Source organism: Acanthisitta chloris, unplaced genomic scaffold (genome assembly GCF_000695815.1).
Source record: "Acanthisitta chloris isolate BGI_N310 unplaced genomic scaffold, ASM69581v1 scaffold20800, whole genome shotgun sequence".
Lineage (NCBI taxonomy): Eukaryota > Metazoa > Chordata > Aves > Passeriformes > Acanthisittidae > Acanthisitta > Acanthisitta chloris.
In genome coordinates this window covers 24455-42510 of record NW_008651356.1, presented here as the reverse complement: position 1 = coordinate 42510, position 18056 = coordinate 24455, and the positions used below count along the sequence as shown (strand labels likewise).

At 35.5% G+C, this 18056-nt stretch overlaps 1 protein-coding gene across 1 annotated transcript in view; it reads left to right on the top strand.

The window, feature by feature from the left end:
• Window positions 1-135: 135 nt before the first annotated feature.
• Window positions 136-18056, top strand: part of LOC103800610 (RB1-inducible coiled-coil protein 1-like) — a gene marked incomplete at its 5' end in the record, with an annotated part of 22149 nt that continues 4228 nt past the window's right edge. The window contains 9 exon segments of the mRNA XM_009072994.1: window positions 136-144; window positions 1303-3218; window positions 7066-7225; window positions 10186-10294; window positions 10412-10550; window positions 10552-10635; window positions 12183-12234; window positions 13269-13316; window positions 16278-16336. Coding sequence (XP_009071242.1) covers window positions 136-144; window positions 1303-3218; window positions 7066-7225; window positions 10186-10294; window positions 10412-10550; window positions 10552-10635; window positions 12183-12234; window positions 13269-13316; window positions 16278-16336 — 2576 coding nt within the window.

The window sequence follows — 18056 nt, the reverse complement described above, 5'->3', positions numbered from 1 at the left end:
TCATCCAAATCATCAATAAAGATACTACCGAGAACTGGGCCTAGCACTGACCCCTGGGGAACACCACTAGTGTCCGGCCAACAATTGGATGTGGCACCATTCACCACCACTCTCTGGGCCATCCAGTTCTTAACCCAGCAGAGAGTGCCCCTGTCCAAGCTGTGGGCTGCCAGCTTTTTCATGAGTATGTAGCTATGATAAACCAAACTCAGCTGAATTCACCCAAAGTATATATTCCGTGACAGTATAGAACCACATAGATATGTATGATGTCTTTGAAATAGCTAAGATTGGTTTTCAAACATGTAGTTTACAGCAGAGTATGCACTAGAAATGGAGATCTTGCTTTATAATTCATATAGCATTGAACAAGAACTGGTGATAATGAGACTTAAAATGTTATCAAATCACAGTTAATTGGAAAATTGATTTGAAGGAAAGTTATTAGCCTTTTAGGAATCAAAAGCCATGGAATTGATCAGAATTACTTGGGGACAGTTCTATGAAGGTGGAGAAGCTTTTCCTAAACTTTGTTGGTTTACAAGCTTCTGTTACTCATGGATTATTATGGGTATTTATTCTAAGTGTTAGCTTTCCAGCTGAATATTCAAGGATCTGAATCAGGCTGGGTGGAATACAGGCAAAATGACAAAAATTGGGAGCAATATGAGCACATGAAGGGGAAGAAATCCACTCTGGCTTTGACATCTTCTATTCTGAAAAGTCAGAATTTTTCTTTTAATTAGAATGTGCCCTTCATTATACTGTATTAGTTCTACATTCTCATGCACAGAACAATTCATAAGACAACACTTTTGTTGTAGTACAGCTTTTTCTAAACCTTAATTGGTTTTATTAGTAATGACTGGGTAACAATGCTTTTTTTAATAATAGTATTGACAATAATAAAATAGAAATATTTTAGTAGCAAAATTCTTAGGAAAACTGAAGTCAGTAGGCTGTTAGGAAGCAAAGCTTGTTTTTGACTGGTTATATCAGTATTTTATCATCCAAATGTATGTTTCAGCCATTTCAAATACAATTGGATGTGATCTATGTAGGTCTTCTGAGTAGATGAATGTTTAATATTTATGTGTTTACAAATGATGCTTTTTTGGAACTTAATGGAAAGTCTCTCTGAATTTCTGCGGTTTTTACTTAAGGTTTAGTAGTACACACTTTGGATAAGAGGGCTGAATTTTTAAGGTCTTGTTTTGCCAGGTAATTTTTAATCAATTTATAATATTAACAGCTTTGTCTATCACTTAACTAAATGTTTATTTCATATTTTGTAACTTGTAGGCCTCCAATAGTCAAGCATCGCCACAATCTGCTACCACACCAAGGATGGAAAGTGCAACAGGAACTGCAATTGCTACCTCTTCAAGAACTCCTCCATCACTCAGTCTTCAGGGTCCCCTGTGTCCTCCTGTGTGCCCCCCGGCTCCATTAGAAGAATTGTCTCCAGACAGCATTGATGCTCATACATTTGATTTTGAAACTATTGCCCATCCCAACTTGGAGCAAGCTCTTAAGCAAGGATCATTAGACTTGGATTCATTAGCAGAAAGTCCAGAATCTGACTTTATGTCAGCAGTAAATGAATTTGTAATAGAAGAAAATCCAGTATCTCCCAATGTAATAAGTGACCCACAAAGTCCAGAAATGATGGTGGAATCTCTTTATTCTTCAGTTATTAATGCAATAGACAGTAGACGTATGCAAGATACAAGTTCTTGTGTAAAGGATGTTCCAGTAGGAAATGCTTCTCTCAATGTTTGTGTGGAGAAGTGTAAGGTTATTGCCCAAGACTCAAAGATACATTTAAGAGGTATAAAAGAAGATCTTTGCCACTTCAGAACACTTGTACAAAGAGAACAGTGTGACTTTTCTAATTCCTTAAAATGCACTTCCTTAGAAATAGTAAATACCATTGAGAAGGTAAAACTTTCACTTGAAAAAACACTAAATGATAAACATCAAAATGAATTACAGTCTTTGAAAAGTGAATATGAGACTAAAATTAATAAATTATTGGAGGATGGTGAAGAAAATAAAAAGAAGATTAAAAAGTTAAAAGGTGACTTAGTAGGCCTTGAAGAAGTTCTTCAGAATAAGAATGACGAATTTGCAATGGTAAAAAATGAGAAAGAAGCTGTAGTTTGTCTTCAGAATGAAAAAGACCAGAAATTACTTGAATTAGAATGCCAAATGGAGACACAAAATTCTGAAATTAAAGAACTGAGACAGTCACGTGAGATAGTACTTGAAGACTTGAAAAAGCTTCATGTCGAAAGCAATGAAAAACTACAACTCCTGAGGGCAGAACTTGAGAGTTTAGAGCAAAGCCATTTAAAAGAACTGGAAAGCAATCTACAAGCAAGGCATTTAGAGGAATTTGAGAAGGTGCTAGCTGAGCACAAGGACTGTTTGGATAAATTGAAAAAAGAGAACCAGCATAGACTTGAACAAATGCAAGAGTCTCATGCAGTAGTTATGCAAGAGAAACAACAGCAAGTAGAAGAGTTACAACTCAAGGTTTCAGATCTGTCTGATTTGAGGTGCAAATTAGAAGTTGAACTTGCCCTGAAAGAGGCAGAAACTGATGAAATGAAGCTTCTTTTGGAAGAAAGCAGAAGCCAACAACAAGAGACTTTAAGATCTGAGATTGATAAGGAAACTGAAAGCTTAAAAAAGGAGATAGATAAATTAAACAATAAAATACAAATTAGCAGTGATGAATATCAAGTGGGATTATCGGAACTAAGGACTCTGATGACAATTGAGAAAGATCAGTGCATTTCTGAGCTAGTAGGTAGATATGAAGAGGAGTCAAATTTGCTTAGAACTGAATTAAATAAAGTCAGTCTTCTTCATCAAAAAACTTCCGAGGCAGAAAAAAGACTTTCAGAGCAAATAACGGAACTACAGAGTAAGTTAGAGTTGGAAGTAAATGCCCTAGAAAAGGAAAAAACAGAAAAACTGTTTCTCTGTGAGCAGCAGGAAAAATATGAAGCAATTATTCATAAGCTAAAGGAAGAGAAAGAACTGTTAGTATCTAACCAAGAACAAGACAGGCAGTTGCTCATTCAGAAGCTCAATTGTGAAAAAGAGGATGCAGTACAAACTGCTTGTAAAGAGTTTGAATTGCAGAGAGAAGCTGCTGAAAAAGAGCTTTTGGAAAAAATACAGCAACTTGAGATGCAAGTAAATCGGAGGTACTGTAAGAATTAAGTTACTGTGTTTTCATAGTATTTTAAAGTAATTAAGATGGTATATTGGTGATGTACTAAGCAACAAGTAAAATTTCTAGGTACTTATAATATTGTTTATCTCGGTTGATTTCTATATTCACATTTCAGGCTACTTCCATTTTGTAGGTAGTGATGTTACCGTGTCTGTAGGTAATCTCAAGGATTGTAAAATATCTTAAATAATGTTATTTCAAGACAGCAATAGAGATTTTATATTTCAGTCTTATAATGTTGCACTGAAGGAGTTTTTCCACAATAGCAAGTTGCTTGAAATTCCAGTTTTTGTGGTCTCAGCCTCTCTCTCCTTTCTCGTCTTTTGCTCAGCTGTTAGCACTGTGAGAGGACATAGTGGCTAGCTTTTAAGTTAGGCTGGCAAATTGATTTTATTGGCGAGCTATACACAAAGTTGGTGAGAATGGTGGCATGAAAAATTGTGTGGGAATGTTTATAGGATTGACGGAGAACTGCCCCATAGCCACGTGAACCTCCACTGACTTTTGCTGCCCTGTGTGTGTACTTTGGGGTCTTTGGTTTGAGCTTCATAATGAAATACATGTGTGCCACATAATTTTAAAGAACATTTTAACATCGTTGGTTTTTATTGTTAATTTCTGCAGTGCTTTTCTCTTCTTAAAACAAAAAATGCATTTTTTTTTTTTTTTTTGCAAGACTGCATAGAATTATACTTTCTGACTTCTCATATCTTACCTGGTAACTAGTTAGTAATGCCTGTCAGCAGAGTAGATTATGGTGTTATGGAATGGAAATAGTAGAATTTTTCGGTGTGACTAATACTTAGCAACAATACTTTATTTTGAAATGAAAAAGTGCATAAACTCATTTGTGCTCTTCTAGTGTTAATCAATGCCGCAGATAGATCTTGTTTGTACAATACTTAATTTTTTCCCAGGTATTAGGATGTACCAAGTAGCTGAAATGGTAAAAGACTAATAAGATGGACAGAGTGGGCATAAAAGCCAGAAGAGTACTGCAAAACATGAGTACAGACTTAAGTTAGCTTTTAACTTTCAAGTATCAATGTAAAGTTAAAAGGAAGGAAAGGGGAAGTTATGCAGAGTCTTTAACGTGAACATGTTTTGCTTGACGCAAGGGAAATGGGAATATCTGCTTCACTTGAGTTATCTTCCTCAGTCCGATTACCTCAGGTTTTTTCATATGCAAACATATTCATCATTAAATGATATCGTGTTAGTGTCTGTGTACGTCAGTGTACAAAAAAATGCATCAAGGTAATTATATTCTTTGAATTAAGGTTGGGATATAATGAAACTTAAAAACAACCCTTCTTAATTGAAGAAAATATTCTCTTAATGAAATACGGTGAAATGAGAAGAAAAAAGATAAATTATATGTTCATTTCCTTTTCTGTGTATTAATGCACTGTAGAAGTTTTAAAAGCTTGACTCAACAGGAAAAAGATGTGGCTGTGTCATCAGACTTCTTAAAAATCCACCTACACTTAAATTCGAACTTCTGAGCACAGCTGTGTGTATTCTTATCGAACTGGATAAAACAGATAGCAATATATTTCAAAGAAATATTATCTGCTTCAGTCTAAAGAAGTGTTAGTAGTTTGTTACAAGTTCTGTCAAGTAATTCCATTTTCAGTGTGACATTGAAATGTGTATTGCTTCCTAAGGCTCCTCTTTATGCCTTTATTCTGCTGTTAGGTATTTTTCTCTAGGAATAAAGACATGCTATGTTTTATCTCCAGAGGGCATATATGTTAAGTGAATCTGTCTTAATACATCAAAGTCACTTGGTTTTTGAGTTTCTAAAACCCCAAGATATGTCAGTAACTTGAGTGGATTTGTTATCCTCACTCAGTCATTGTTTAGCCGTTAATTTGTAATGGTAGAAACCAACTTTTTTGGCATGTGCCTATATGCATGTCATATAAGTGCCCTTTATTTGCAAGAGGAATGTTACATTAGCCATCCAGAAGGCACAGACAGAGGGATAGGTTGTTAAATGTGACCTGGTATCGGAAATGTAGTTTTTGAACTTTCATGAAAACTAACAAAAATATTTAAAGACTACAAAGAAGTGTTTGTGATCCATGCATTACCACCATATGAAAATGAACATGGCTTCATATATCTGAAAATCAAGTCATTATAATTAGGAAAGATAATTAAACTGCAAGGCATTTGTAACTCTCCTATTTGCTCTTTTTACATTATGTATTATGTACTAGCCAAGATTAACTGAAAACCACAATTTCTCTAATGACTTTTGTTGTTAAGCAGTTTGATGGTTAGTTAAAAGATTTTTAATTTTGCAAACAAAAATAGAATAGGAATCCCAACTGCTTTGAAAACAGAATTGCTGTTGTGCAATCTTCCAGCCTTGGTATTGCCCAGCCACTTCTGTCAGACCATCATCAGAAGTGGAGTTTCTCTAGAGAGCACATGCTCTCTTCTCTTAGCTAGGCTTCATTTAGAAATAAATTGAAATTTAATTAAGCACAAAAATGTTTTCTCAGTGGCACAAAAGATGATTTGCCTGAATGTCTTGTGACTTGCTTTTTCTTCTGATTGTTTTACTTCTGATTTCTGGAGTGTCAAATGTTGTTTTGCCACTTTGAGAACTTTGCCTTTCAGAGCTCTTCTATTTACTGCTTCTTCAGGACTTTCTGAGTGCTTAGCTACTGTATAATAGTTAATATCTTTAGTATATGCCCATGTGGTAGAACAGTGGCAGCATTGGTCAATACATCCTTTGTCATCTTAGAGTAGAACAGTTCACTTGCAAAGAAACCCCAGTCTCTGAATGTACATGCTTTTGGTACCTTGAAAGCTATAAGCAAGTTAGACATTGTCACTGTTTCTGTGGTTGTTGAGACATTTGCAGATTAAATGTGTAAGCCTAATGCCTGATATAGTGATGAGGTATAAAAATTGGTAATGTGCTAGCATTCTTTGCAGAATAACAATATCCTTTACCTGACTGTCATTTGCAAAGACTCAGTAGTCCATGCAATCCATCTGAGAGGCAGATTATTCCTGTTTTGATTTAGTGCAGTTTAACAGCTTTGGGGTTAAATATGATTAATTTCAATATTAATATGATTTAATATGATTCTGGTCTAGAGGAATATTAGAAATTGAAAGTAATAGGTTTTCACAAATGTTGCCTAAGAAAGATATTTCTCTATTCCATATTCTTCAGAGGTGGTTCTTGATAACTCAAGCAAAACAAAAAATGTGTGGGTAATGCTTTTGTTTTAGTGATGGAAAATACCTGGCCTATGTAACACTGTCTGTTTCAAAAGTCATTTAAGGTCATTATCCTTCTTGCCTCCATGACTGTTGATGCTTTCCTTCATTTATGGTCATTACTGTTGTGCTCCAGATTCTGCAATCCAGAGTTTTGAGTTTCATGACTGGATTCCTTAGCATCAGATTTACTGCGGAAATGTTCTAATCATGTGATAGTTCTGAAGGCTTTGCATTTTGACATAGTAAGAATCTTGATGAAATTGATCATTGTTCTCCTTGCTGCTTTTCACACTTTCTGTTATGTTAGAAAAGTGTAAACGAGCATCCCCTCTCAACAAAACTTTCAAAGTTAGAGCCAGCATAGTTCACAAAAAAACAGAATGCCCAAGCGTAAGAATTTGGTGAGATGCAAAAGTAGAATTGAGGATTAGTAATTATTTGATACATTGTTTATTGAATATTTCAGAAATGTCTCAAAATGAACTTGTGACTTCTTGTGTGCTTGCTTATTTCATGTATTCTGAGACTGTATATGCTGCAAATTTAAAGCCTAAACATTTTCTTTTAAGTCCTCCCACTGAATCATCTGCTGAATCAGCCTTAGTTGCTGAACTTCAAGAGAAGCTTCATGAAGAAAAAATGAAGTTCTTAGAGCAACTCGAAGAACAAGAGAAAAGAAAGAATGAAGAAATGCAGAACATCAGAACATCCCTCACTGCAGAACAGCAGGTAAAGCTGATTGGTTTTTTATTACTTTGGCTCCCATGAAAATTGTTTCCATTTGTTGCTTTGAAGTTATGGAGTAGGGTTTTCTCTTTTGCTATGCAACTCATGCTAAATTTACCCTAATAACCCCAAGCACTGGTACAGGTTGGGCACTGACCTACTGGATAGTAACTGTGGAGAAGGACCTGGGGGTCCTGGTGGACAGCAAGCTGTCCGTGGGTCAACAGTGTGCTCTTGTGGCTAAGAAGGCCAATGAAATCCTGAGGTGCATTAAGAAGAGTATTGCCAGCAGGTCTGAAGGAGGCAGTCCTGCACCTCTAACTCAGCCCTTATGAGGCCACACCTGGAGTATTGTCCAGTTCTGGGCACCTCAGTACAAGAGGAACATGATGCTCCTGGAGCGGTGCAGCATAGGGCAACAAAGATGATGGACGGACTGGAGCATCTAATGAGGAAAGGCTGAGGGAGTTGGGCCTGTTCAGCCTTGAGAAGTGACAACTGAGCGAGGACCTCATTAATGTATACAAGTATATGAACGGGGGGCACCAAGAATATGGAGCCAGGCTCTTCTTAGTCGTGCAAACTAATAAAACGAGGTAACAGGCAGAAACATACGCAACAAAGATGATGGACGGACTGGAGCATCTAATGAGGAAAGGCTGAGGGAGTTGGGCCTGTTCAGCCTTGAGAAGTGACAACTGAGCGAGGACCTCATTAATGTATACAAGTATATGAACGGGGGGCACCAAGAATATGGAGCCAGGCTCTTCTTAGTCGTGCAAACTAATAAAACGAGGTAACAGGCAGAAACATACGCACAGGAAATTCCACCTGAATACAAGGAAGAACATTTTTACTGTGTGAGTCACTCTGGAAAAGAAAAGATTGCCCAGAGAGGTCGTGGAGTCTCCCTCACTGGAGATACTCAAGAATGGTCTGATGCAATCCTGTGCCATGTGCTCTAGGATAGAATGGCCCTGCTTGAGCAGGGAGGTTGGAACAGACCAACCCACTGTGGTCCCTTCCAGCCTGACCCATTCTGTGGTACGTTAATGGAAACCAACACTTAAGCATTAAAAAATAAGCACCACAAAAAGACCCTCAAACCCCAGACCCCCCAAACCAACAACCGAACAACTGGGCAATCCAGATTGGATCTTTGTGATTTATTTTGCTGAAGGGCTTGAAATTTTTACATATTCATCTCTTAAATGCATAAAGATACCAGTTATTATGAAATTTATGGACAACACTGAATTAATTGTTTGTAGTACTAATTGATTTGGCACATTGCATACTGACTTTTAAAATATATTGGCTTTTGAACTATACTAGCGTGGTCGGGTGGTGTGTGAGGTTCAAAGCAAATGTTACAGTTTACTTAAGACTGCTATTTACTCCACACCTTGATACAAAATCATATTGCATTGGATTAATGTTTTATATTTGTGTCCACACACTTTTTCCTTTTTTGCAGCTTGAGTCTCTCAGTTTTTGTTGATGAGTCTTGAGTTCTTGAATTAATTCTCCGTTAGTAACAACTATTATGTACAGCTTTGTTGCATTTAAACACTAAGAAAGGATTTTCTGTTTTAAGCACCTCTACTGACTTCAGCTGTGGTAGGATCAAATAAGGACAAAGAGACAGGGTAGTGATCAACCAGCTTGGTGAATGAATGCTATGAGTCATTTTGTGCAGAGAACACAAAATTGCAGACAGCTATAAGGGAAGGAATACTTCTGAAATGTCTGAACTGCAAATGTTAATACTGAAGTGAGCCTTACATAGTAAATGTAATAGGAGTAGTTCCTACATTGGTGGTAATTAGATATTTTTTCCCCATAACGATATGCCTTAATGTTCCATTTTCCTCTTTCTCAAGTAATATTCTTAATTTGTGCAGCAGAGCATAGAAAGGAAAGTTCAGTGATGTTAACAGCAAATTACAGGGAAAGATGAAACCTTTTGTTAAAAACAAACCAACCCTACACAAAAAGCCCCAAATCAGTAAAATGGTATATCCTGTTGGTGCTGAAATTTCATGACACTGTCTTCACTGATTACTGAATATTCTGAGTATCTGAACTCACCTTTGTCTGTTTTTCTTGTGTTGGTTTTTTTTCCTCTCCTCAGTGACATTTTCTTAGAGGTATAACTTCTGCGTGTGGTGTGATAGTTTTGTTACACACACATATGCTAAAGGTCTCTGTGCACTGTGTAAAGGATGTAGCCTGCCAAAAAGACTGGAGACATTTTAAGACTGAGAGTTGATAGGCATAGGTCAGGACATTCTTAAAATTAACAGAAAAAATGAAATTAATGTCTTTTCAATAAATGGTTGTTGGTAGTTTTTGATTGTCTCTTCAGTGGCATAATGGTCAGGAGAAGGACTGAAGAATCAGAAAGATTTGTCAGGCTGTGCTAACCTCTTTTTGTGTGTCCAGTTATTCAAGCTATTAACCAGGATTCCTGTGTATCTTAATCCAAATCATAGTGTATTAGTAATATTTTTCTCTTTTATTGTGTGTATCATATCTTGATGCAATTCAGCTTTGTCTTAATTTTAATCTTTATAGTAACTGTTTTAAATACAAAATGTTTAACTATTGTACTTTAACTGAAATATTTAAATACAAAATGTTTAACTATTGTACATTAACTGAAAAAAAAAGTATTGTATTTAAAGGAAAAGTACAATTTACAATTTTTTTAATGATTTCTTTATTATTGTACTACTTGTGTATTTTGGGTTTTGGGAGAATGAGAGGTTTAAAAATAAAATTGACGGAAACATCAAAATACGAAGACATTTTATCTCTTCACCTAAACAATATGTAAACAAATATTAATTTCTTGTTTAATTATAATTTAGAAAACTGAAATGCATGCTCTTTGTTCTAGTGATGTATGTTACATTAAATTTGTACATTACGTTTTTTCAGTAATTAATTTCTGTTTTCAGACCAACTTTAACACCGTTCTGGCAAGAGAGAAAATGAAAAAAGAAAACATAATTAATGATCTTAGTGACAAATTAAAAATGCTTACCCAACAGCAAGAAAAAGATAAGGGTAAGCAAAGCTCTGAAGAGTATTCTTCTTTTCTAACAGGACTATTCCATTCACTACAGATTGGGTTTGATTCTTAGTGCTGCTGTTATTAAAAGAATTTGTTTATCTGTGTCATAGATTTGATTGAAACACTTTCTGAAGATCGAGCTCGCTTACTCGAAGAGAAGAAGAAGCTTGAGGAAGAAGTTAATAAACTAAGAAGTAGTAATTTTTCTCCATCAACCTACTCAGCAGCAGCAGCTTCAGAAGCTTGTTTTTTTTGACACAGACAGATTGGTTTCTGACATTGCAGCTGAAGGGAGAATGGACTCCACGATGGAAACCAGTATGATGGCTGTGCAGTAAGTATGGAGCACTGTAGTAGAAATACAGAAAGCATGCTCTCATTCCGTAGATGTAGACTGTTAGGTGTTGTGAAGTACAAATGAGCATGTTTAATGCTCCTTCTACCTTTGATGTTCTTGATGACACCACATACAATTGTGGTGTCATGATCATCAGAAATGTGTGGGTTTGATGACTTAGAAGTATACAACTTAAAGGTGAAACTTGGCCGAACAATCCTGAGATGAAAAAATAGACCTAAGTATATGAAAAGTAATTCAAGCAGAAGAATTGTAATAGTGAATGAGCTGTGGGTGGCTGTGTGTTACTGATATGTCTTTTGAACAGTGTCTCACTTTCATGCCACTAGCTTTTTGAACAATCCCAGCTTCTTCTTCATACCTTTTGCAGAAATAGTGAACCTGAGTGGGAAATATGCACGAGGAATGAGGTTTTTGGCAGAGGAATGAAAGCAAAGGGTTATCAGATATACTAACATTCACTTTAATCAGTGCCCAGCGCAACTGATGCTGCCTAACCCAGAATCAATACGCAGTGCACTAAATAGTGTTGTGGAAGTGAGGATGAAAACAGTTGTTGCTTACCAAACTGAATTTGCGCTGATAATAAACCAAGGAAATATCCTGCTTTAGAAGGAGAGCTGTTTCTTACAGTAGCCATTCTAATACTGAATTCTCAAAACAGATTCGCAAAACAAAATGTGTAGGTAAATTCGTGAACAAAAAAATTACAGCTCAACATATTAAAAGTCAGGTAATAAATAGACAGAAATTATTACAGGTTTCTGCTGACTACTTGCTATTACATGAGAGCTGAACAGCCTTTTAACTGAAATGAAGTAATGATTGGCATGGCTTAATTATAATCTGTTAGTTCTACTGGGCTTGGATTGATAGCATATGTTGTCCCCAGCATTGTCCATTTTGTTTTCCCAACCAAGTCAGTTTGGACTACAAAATAAAGTTTCTTCCTTATTAAACTGCTTTTAAAATTTATTTTAGGAATTACTCTTTGTTCTTATGGACTCTCTTATTAGGAGGTTAGCATTATTTTATTGTGCCCCAGTGCTCAGTTTATCTCACAGATAAATGGAAACAGCAAGTTCACATTAGTGTTACTGCCAGAGAGTCCCAGAGCACTTTAAACTACTTCCCAGTAGCCTTTAAACTACAGACTAGGAAAATACGACATCATAGAGCTGAACTGCAATATCAAGGGTTAACTGCCAAAGCATTTGGAGCTGTATTTTTCTTCCTCATGTCTTGAAAATAATGCCAAATGCCAGAAATGTTTCCATGTAACCTGATAAACTAATCAATGACTGAAAATTCACGGCCTTGTTGCAACAAAGAAGCTCCTTGGCTTAAAGAAAAGAAAAAATCCCCCGAAACCGGCCACAAATGTCAGTGCTGATTCTTAAGGTATCTCTCTATGCTGCCCTTCTGCACTGGTGAATATAAAGCACTCCTCACTGAATGAAGGTGGTTGGGGGGAAAAGATAATTTTTCATCATGAAAAAAATTTCATTTTCTTTCTCTTTTAGTGAAAATGTCCATATGTCTGAAGAAAAGCAGAGGATCATGTTGCTAGAAAGAGTGAGTAGATTGTTCATGAGACTAAGCCTTGCAACTAAGTACTTACAAGTATATATGCGTGAAGTTGTGCTGTGGTCAGTTATGTACTCTGATGCAATATGGAGTCTGCAAGGCTTATAATTTCAGGGGATGTTTTTTCATTCTACTCTTTTCAGATCCGTGTAATTGACTCAAGTAATTCAAGATCAGTATTAATACATGATTCTTGGCTTAGCTTTGTTTGGGTTTTTTTTGTTTATGTAAACTTTAATATGAATGACTCAGGTGTAATATTTCTACTTAGAGTGACAGATCACTGATCCAGATAATTTCTGTAGGAAAAAGAAAAGTTGTGATTGCTTTTTCAAATTAAGGCATCCAAAATAGCTGGACAGGAATTAAGATTGATTTAGTGGTTTCTCCTGGAAATGGGTAATTTCTTCTCTTAGGCTAAATTGTTGTGAGACTAATCCTTAGTAGTTAGACTGGAATATTTCAGATTCTAGTAATTTTTAACTTTCCAGTCTTATCTAACTCCATCTGAGTTGCCTTTTCAAAGTTGACCTTAAAAATAAAAAAAGTGTCTTTAGCTTTCTAGGATCACTTGGACTAACATCTGTGACCAGATAGTGAACAGGAATGTTTTCTGTTAATGGATTGTGGCACTGTATGATGCAAGTGCCTGGATGTTACTGACTAGGAGCACTTACATGCTTTATTTTGTCATCTGATTACAAAGGATTTGTCACAGGTAGATGCTGTAACGTAGTGTTATATTACATTTCTTTTGCTGTTCTGTCAGTGATGTTTTCCTAACTTAGAGAAGTATGGGTATGGAGGCAAGCAGAGCTTAGCATTGGGTTTTGTAGCACTGGGGTAATTGCTGGACTTCAGTGGGCTTTTTACATGTCTTTGTTCAAAAGATGTTATAATTGTTTTAAAACTGAAAGCTGTAGTATTGTATAAGTAGGCTCTAGTCATATCAAAACTTTTAAAAAGATGTTTGTACTGTATAAGGTGTATTAATCAGTTAATCATATGAGATATTCTTTCAGACTTTGCAGTTGAAAGAAGAGGAAAATAAGAGATTAAATCAAAGATTGGTAAGTATTTGGGCAATGCATGTTATAAATCTCAAGAAAAAATAAAGGCTTAAAAACGTCAAATTTGTTAGAATCTAAAATGTGTTATTAACTTCAAAAATTAAGTGTTAAGCTCAGAATTAAATAGGCGACCTGATACCCTTTCAGAGGCACCTGAGCTTAGCGGTCTTCTCATGAAAAAGATTCACGGGACAGGAAAAAGACACACAGGCCATCCAGGCTTGGGATACAAGGAGTTAATTTCTGTGGCACCTTGGCTCAGGTTTTCTGCAACAGTAGACTCAAGGCCAGTTTACAAGAATGTAAATATGCCTGCACATGAAGCATAATTAGGAGTGTTAGCAATAACTTGGAGATTGTTTTAGAAAAACTGCACCTGTCAGTTTTGCAAGGTGTGGAACTTTAGTTCTGCCTAGCAAACTGGAAATGAAAACAGCCATCATTTTAAGTGCTGAAATCATAGAAAATGCCTATGGCAGGAAAAAGAATATAGTGATGGAGTGCCCTTGATTCCTGTGCTATGGATCTTTTATTTATCCACAGTTTATCCTTGCTAGCAGGTCTCACCTTTAAGTCTTAACAAAATTACTGTGTGTTTGGGAAACACACATCCTTTGGTTAGACTGGCCATGGCAGTCTCACTATCTTTAAGTGACAGGTGACTTCTACCTAGAAATTTGGTAGAAACTGGAATCTGTGTAGTTTGAAGTTAATTTCATAGCAAAAGTGTTTGATAAGTTTCTCTAGTAGAAGATGACGTTTTTCTGTTTGTTCAGGATGTAAAGCTATTGCAAAACATCTAAAGGCATCTTTTTAAAAGAATTCCATTATTCAGAATGTCACTGAAGTGCACAAAAGTTATTTCAGTGTAGTTTTTACAATAAAACTGAAAACACTGTGGACAGATTTCTAAACCTCTGTAGACTTCCTAAATCTCTGTTCTCTTGGCGTCTCAGAATAAAATGAAATTGAAGAGAACACAGTGTACATGACAAATAGAAAATTGTTTGTTATGATTAATACTGAGCCATATAGGAGAAATTGGCAATTCATTGATCTCTAAAGCATTTCAAATTTGATTTCCAAATGGGCTAGGAAATTAAGATCTTTTCAATTCTTTACTCATAAATGAATTTTTTATGGATACATTTGGCTTTTCATCCGTCTTCCTCCCCTCCCCCTCCTTCCCTATGCTCTTGTAAAACTGAAACATTCATCAACACAAGTATCAGTATTCGTTTCTATTGAACCATTTCAGATAAGGAACTCAGAAGAGATTGTGCAAAACAAAAAATCTTCACAGGTCACTGGCTATTGCAGTGGAACTTGCGGGCTGCCTCTGCAAGAAATAAGAAATAAAAAAGAACTAGTTTCAATGCCAGGAATGTTATTGCAAGATTTTTGTGATTTTATATGCATTATTGAGAAGGGGAACTTTTTCAGTGTAAAGGCTATTAAAAACATAAAACATCCTTTTCCGAGTTGTAATGGAATTTTTCTCAACATTCTAATTTGTTCTCTTTTTCTTAGAAATTAGGGAAAAATACAGAACTCAAACTAGTTTGCATTTTAGTTTATACTTCATCCAGTTTTTAAAAATAGTAAGAAAATCTCTGGTCTTAATCTGAAAAGAACTTTGAAACACTTTTGCAAACAATCTAAGCAAATTTGACAACTCTCATGCTAGCTGCAACTTTTCCAAGAAAGAAAAGAATAATGTGAATAAGACAAAGAAATGCAGCCTCTTAAAAAAAAATAAAATCTGAAGTGGATCCTGTAAAGAAGGTGGCTGGAAGTGTGTCATCAGAATTTGAGAGCTTTTTGTGTTGTACTGCACTCAATTTGGACTCATTCTTTGAAGAATTGAAGAAAATGAGCTGTGACTAGGCTCCAAGCTCATATGAAGACAGCCTCAGGGAGAGGCAGGGGACAAGATTGACAATAAGAAGTATGCTGTAGGGAACAATATTTGAGTTACAGCTGAAAAATCATGTGCTAAACTTCAAGTATGAGCAATCTAGATTTGAATAGTGTATAAAAATGCTCCAGGAAGTAGGAATGTATGGAAAAATTGCAAGACCTCTAGTCAGAGTTTCTATAGGGCAATTATGAATTGTCTTCTGTAGGGAAGTTGGACAAAGGGTTATGAAATTGGATACATTTACATCAGATCAGCTTTGCTAGCTACTTGCCTTCCTGTGGGCTAGGTATTCCTTTGTCAGTAGTGTTACCCATTTTTATTTCTTATTATCATAGTTACTGTAGAAAGCTTGTGTACACTTATATTCATTTTTAGGTCTAGTTTATCCTATTACGTTGTCCATGTGCCAGTATTAATTAATTTCAATATATGTAAAGGCAAAAAGCATGTATATTGAGAGAGTTCTTATGTCCAAAACCTCACATAATTGAACCTTTGTTTGATCTTATAAATTTGACTTCAGTTTTATTCCAGGGAGTGCTGCAATGTCTATTACAATTATGGCAGTTTTTAGAAAAACTGAGATGCTATATTGAGTTCAACATCTAGAGTTTAATTGTAGTAAACTTGTTCTGTCATCAGCCTTTTCTGTTGCCAGTGGTTTCTGTGTTAGAGTGCACAGCTATATCATAAGTCTCCTGTATGGTCAGAACAAATTTTCACCGGCACTGATCTGGAATGCACTTCTGTTTTGATTAACGATGGAGAAATCTGTTATACAAGAAATTTCATAATCAAAGGTAGCTATTTAAAAAAGCACAACAAAATATAATTCACAAATGATGAAAACCACAAACAGCCAAACCCAATACGTAACAGGATGACAGAAAGGTATGCTGGTTTTTTTGATTGTATTGCAAATACAATCCACAAGACTAGATACTGTTTGAAAAAGTTACTTGTCTTACCATATTCTTACCTGTGATGTACATTGCATCATAGCTTGCCAATACTTTATAGCTTTTCTCTTTCTTTTATAGATGTCCCAAAGCATGTCATCAGTGTCCTCAAGACATTCTGAAAAAATAGCTATTAGAGAGTAAGTACATGGTATCTTCCATAGAAACAGATGGATATGCCTTCACTAAAATAAGTGTGTAGCTAAAGAATGTCACAATTCTTCTGTTTTGGCTCCATGGTGAAAAGATATATAGATATTTCTGTAGTTTAGCAATCAGTTACTGAACCATCCCAGTTGAACAAAAATCAAATTTTTTAACCCTTTTTGTAAACAGAAAAAAAGGACCTTTCTGAATTCTGTATGTTGGTGACTTTCTTGAATTCTGTACTTTTCTTTGCACAGTTCTTAAGCATAATACTGCATGGGACTTATAGAATCCTCCTAGAGTTTTCTTTTAGATTACATTTTGTTAATCTATAACCTTGAAATCATGCTAATAAAAATTAAGAAGGAAATTTGTTCATCCTGAATATGCCTAGTGCTCTATTATATTTCAACAAAAGTTTTGCCTTCATGAATTCATGGCTTATCGTGACATAGTGGAATTTAATAAATATTTCATTAGGCACTATCAGTCTGTTAGCAGCTGCACATAGAATGATTCCTGGAAAAAGAGGTATTCTTGCAAAATATGAAAGCTACAGAAAACTTCTTAATTAACATTAGATTTACTGGAGTAATATGAACATTTTGGGCAAAGAAAGCTAACACATTATTCTGTTAAAAGTTTTTGAATTGCACCAATTTGAATTTTGATTGTAACAAGATCAGTATGTGAAGAATCAGTGTTTTCCTTGAAAATCTGGATAATCTGGCAACTCCATTGGTAGTCTTTGGGGAGGAAAATGTTGTGAAGGAAGAATTCATCTGTCCAACAGAGATGTCTTTAAGTCAGTGTAACCTGTCTTTGTAATAAGTCCAGGGAGAAAAACTTGGAGTATCATTTATTTAATCCAAAAGTGAACTTCAATGTAGCGAAGATAAATTTCTCTAGATTTACTTATTTGTTTTGTATCTGTAGTCTCCTTCTATGGAGAAGAGTTTTCTGCTTTCTTTGCCACTTTGTCCCCTGTCCCCAGAGGGCTAGTAGTATTTATTTTCTTTGAGACACCTCATGATTTAATGCTTAATTTGTAGCTATTTCAGACTTCATTTCATTAATGGGTAAATCTTTTACTTGCAATAAATTTGCACTGTGGGACAGAAGTTTAGAGACAGAAGTAGTTGTCTGAATTCTATGACTGAAACTTGGTGTGAGAACTCGATGGCTTCTTGTATTACCCTGGTGTCAGGAAGCAGCTTTATGTGAAGTCACCACAGTATTTCTTTTGCTTTTAACCATTTGATCAAAGATGAACACTTCATTACTTCTTCGTCTTGTGTCCTTAAAATTTTAAACTTGAAAGCTGCATAAACGTTTTGCTGTATTTTTCTGTGTTCAAATTGGCTTCAACTTAGAACATCAAAGGAATGTTTGTAAATAGTGGTACAGTGATGGCTGCCTTAAGTATTGGTGAGTAGAAATAGTACAGAATTGAAACATTAATATTTCAATAGGTACTTCTGATTATATTTTAAAGTGAAACTGACAGTTCTTTCGAAAAAAAGTAATTTGAGCTGATGTATGTAGAATTCTTCAAAAACACTTTTTAAAGGGTAACCTGGTTTTGTTGACTTCAGAAAATATAAAATGTATATGAGTTGGCTTAGTAAGTGGAAAAGTTTATGCTGCTGTACAACTAAGTCTCAGTTTATGCAATGCTTGAGAAAAATGTAATGTAATTAATGGAGTTTTAAA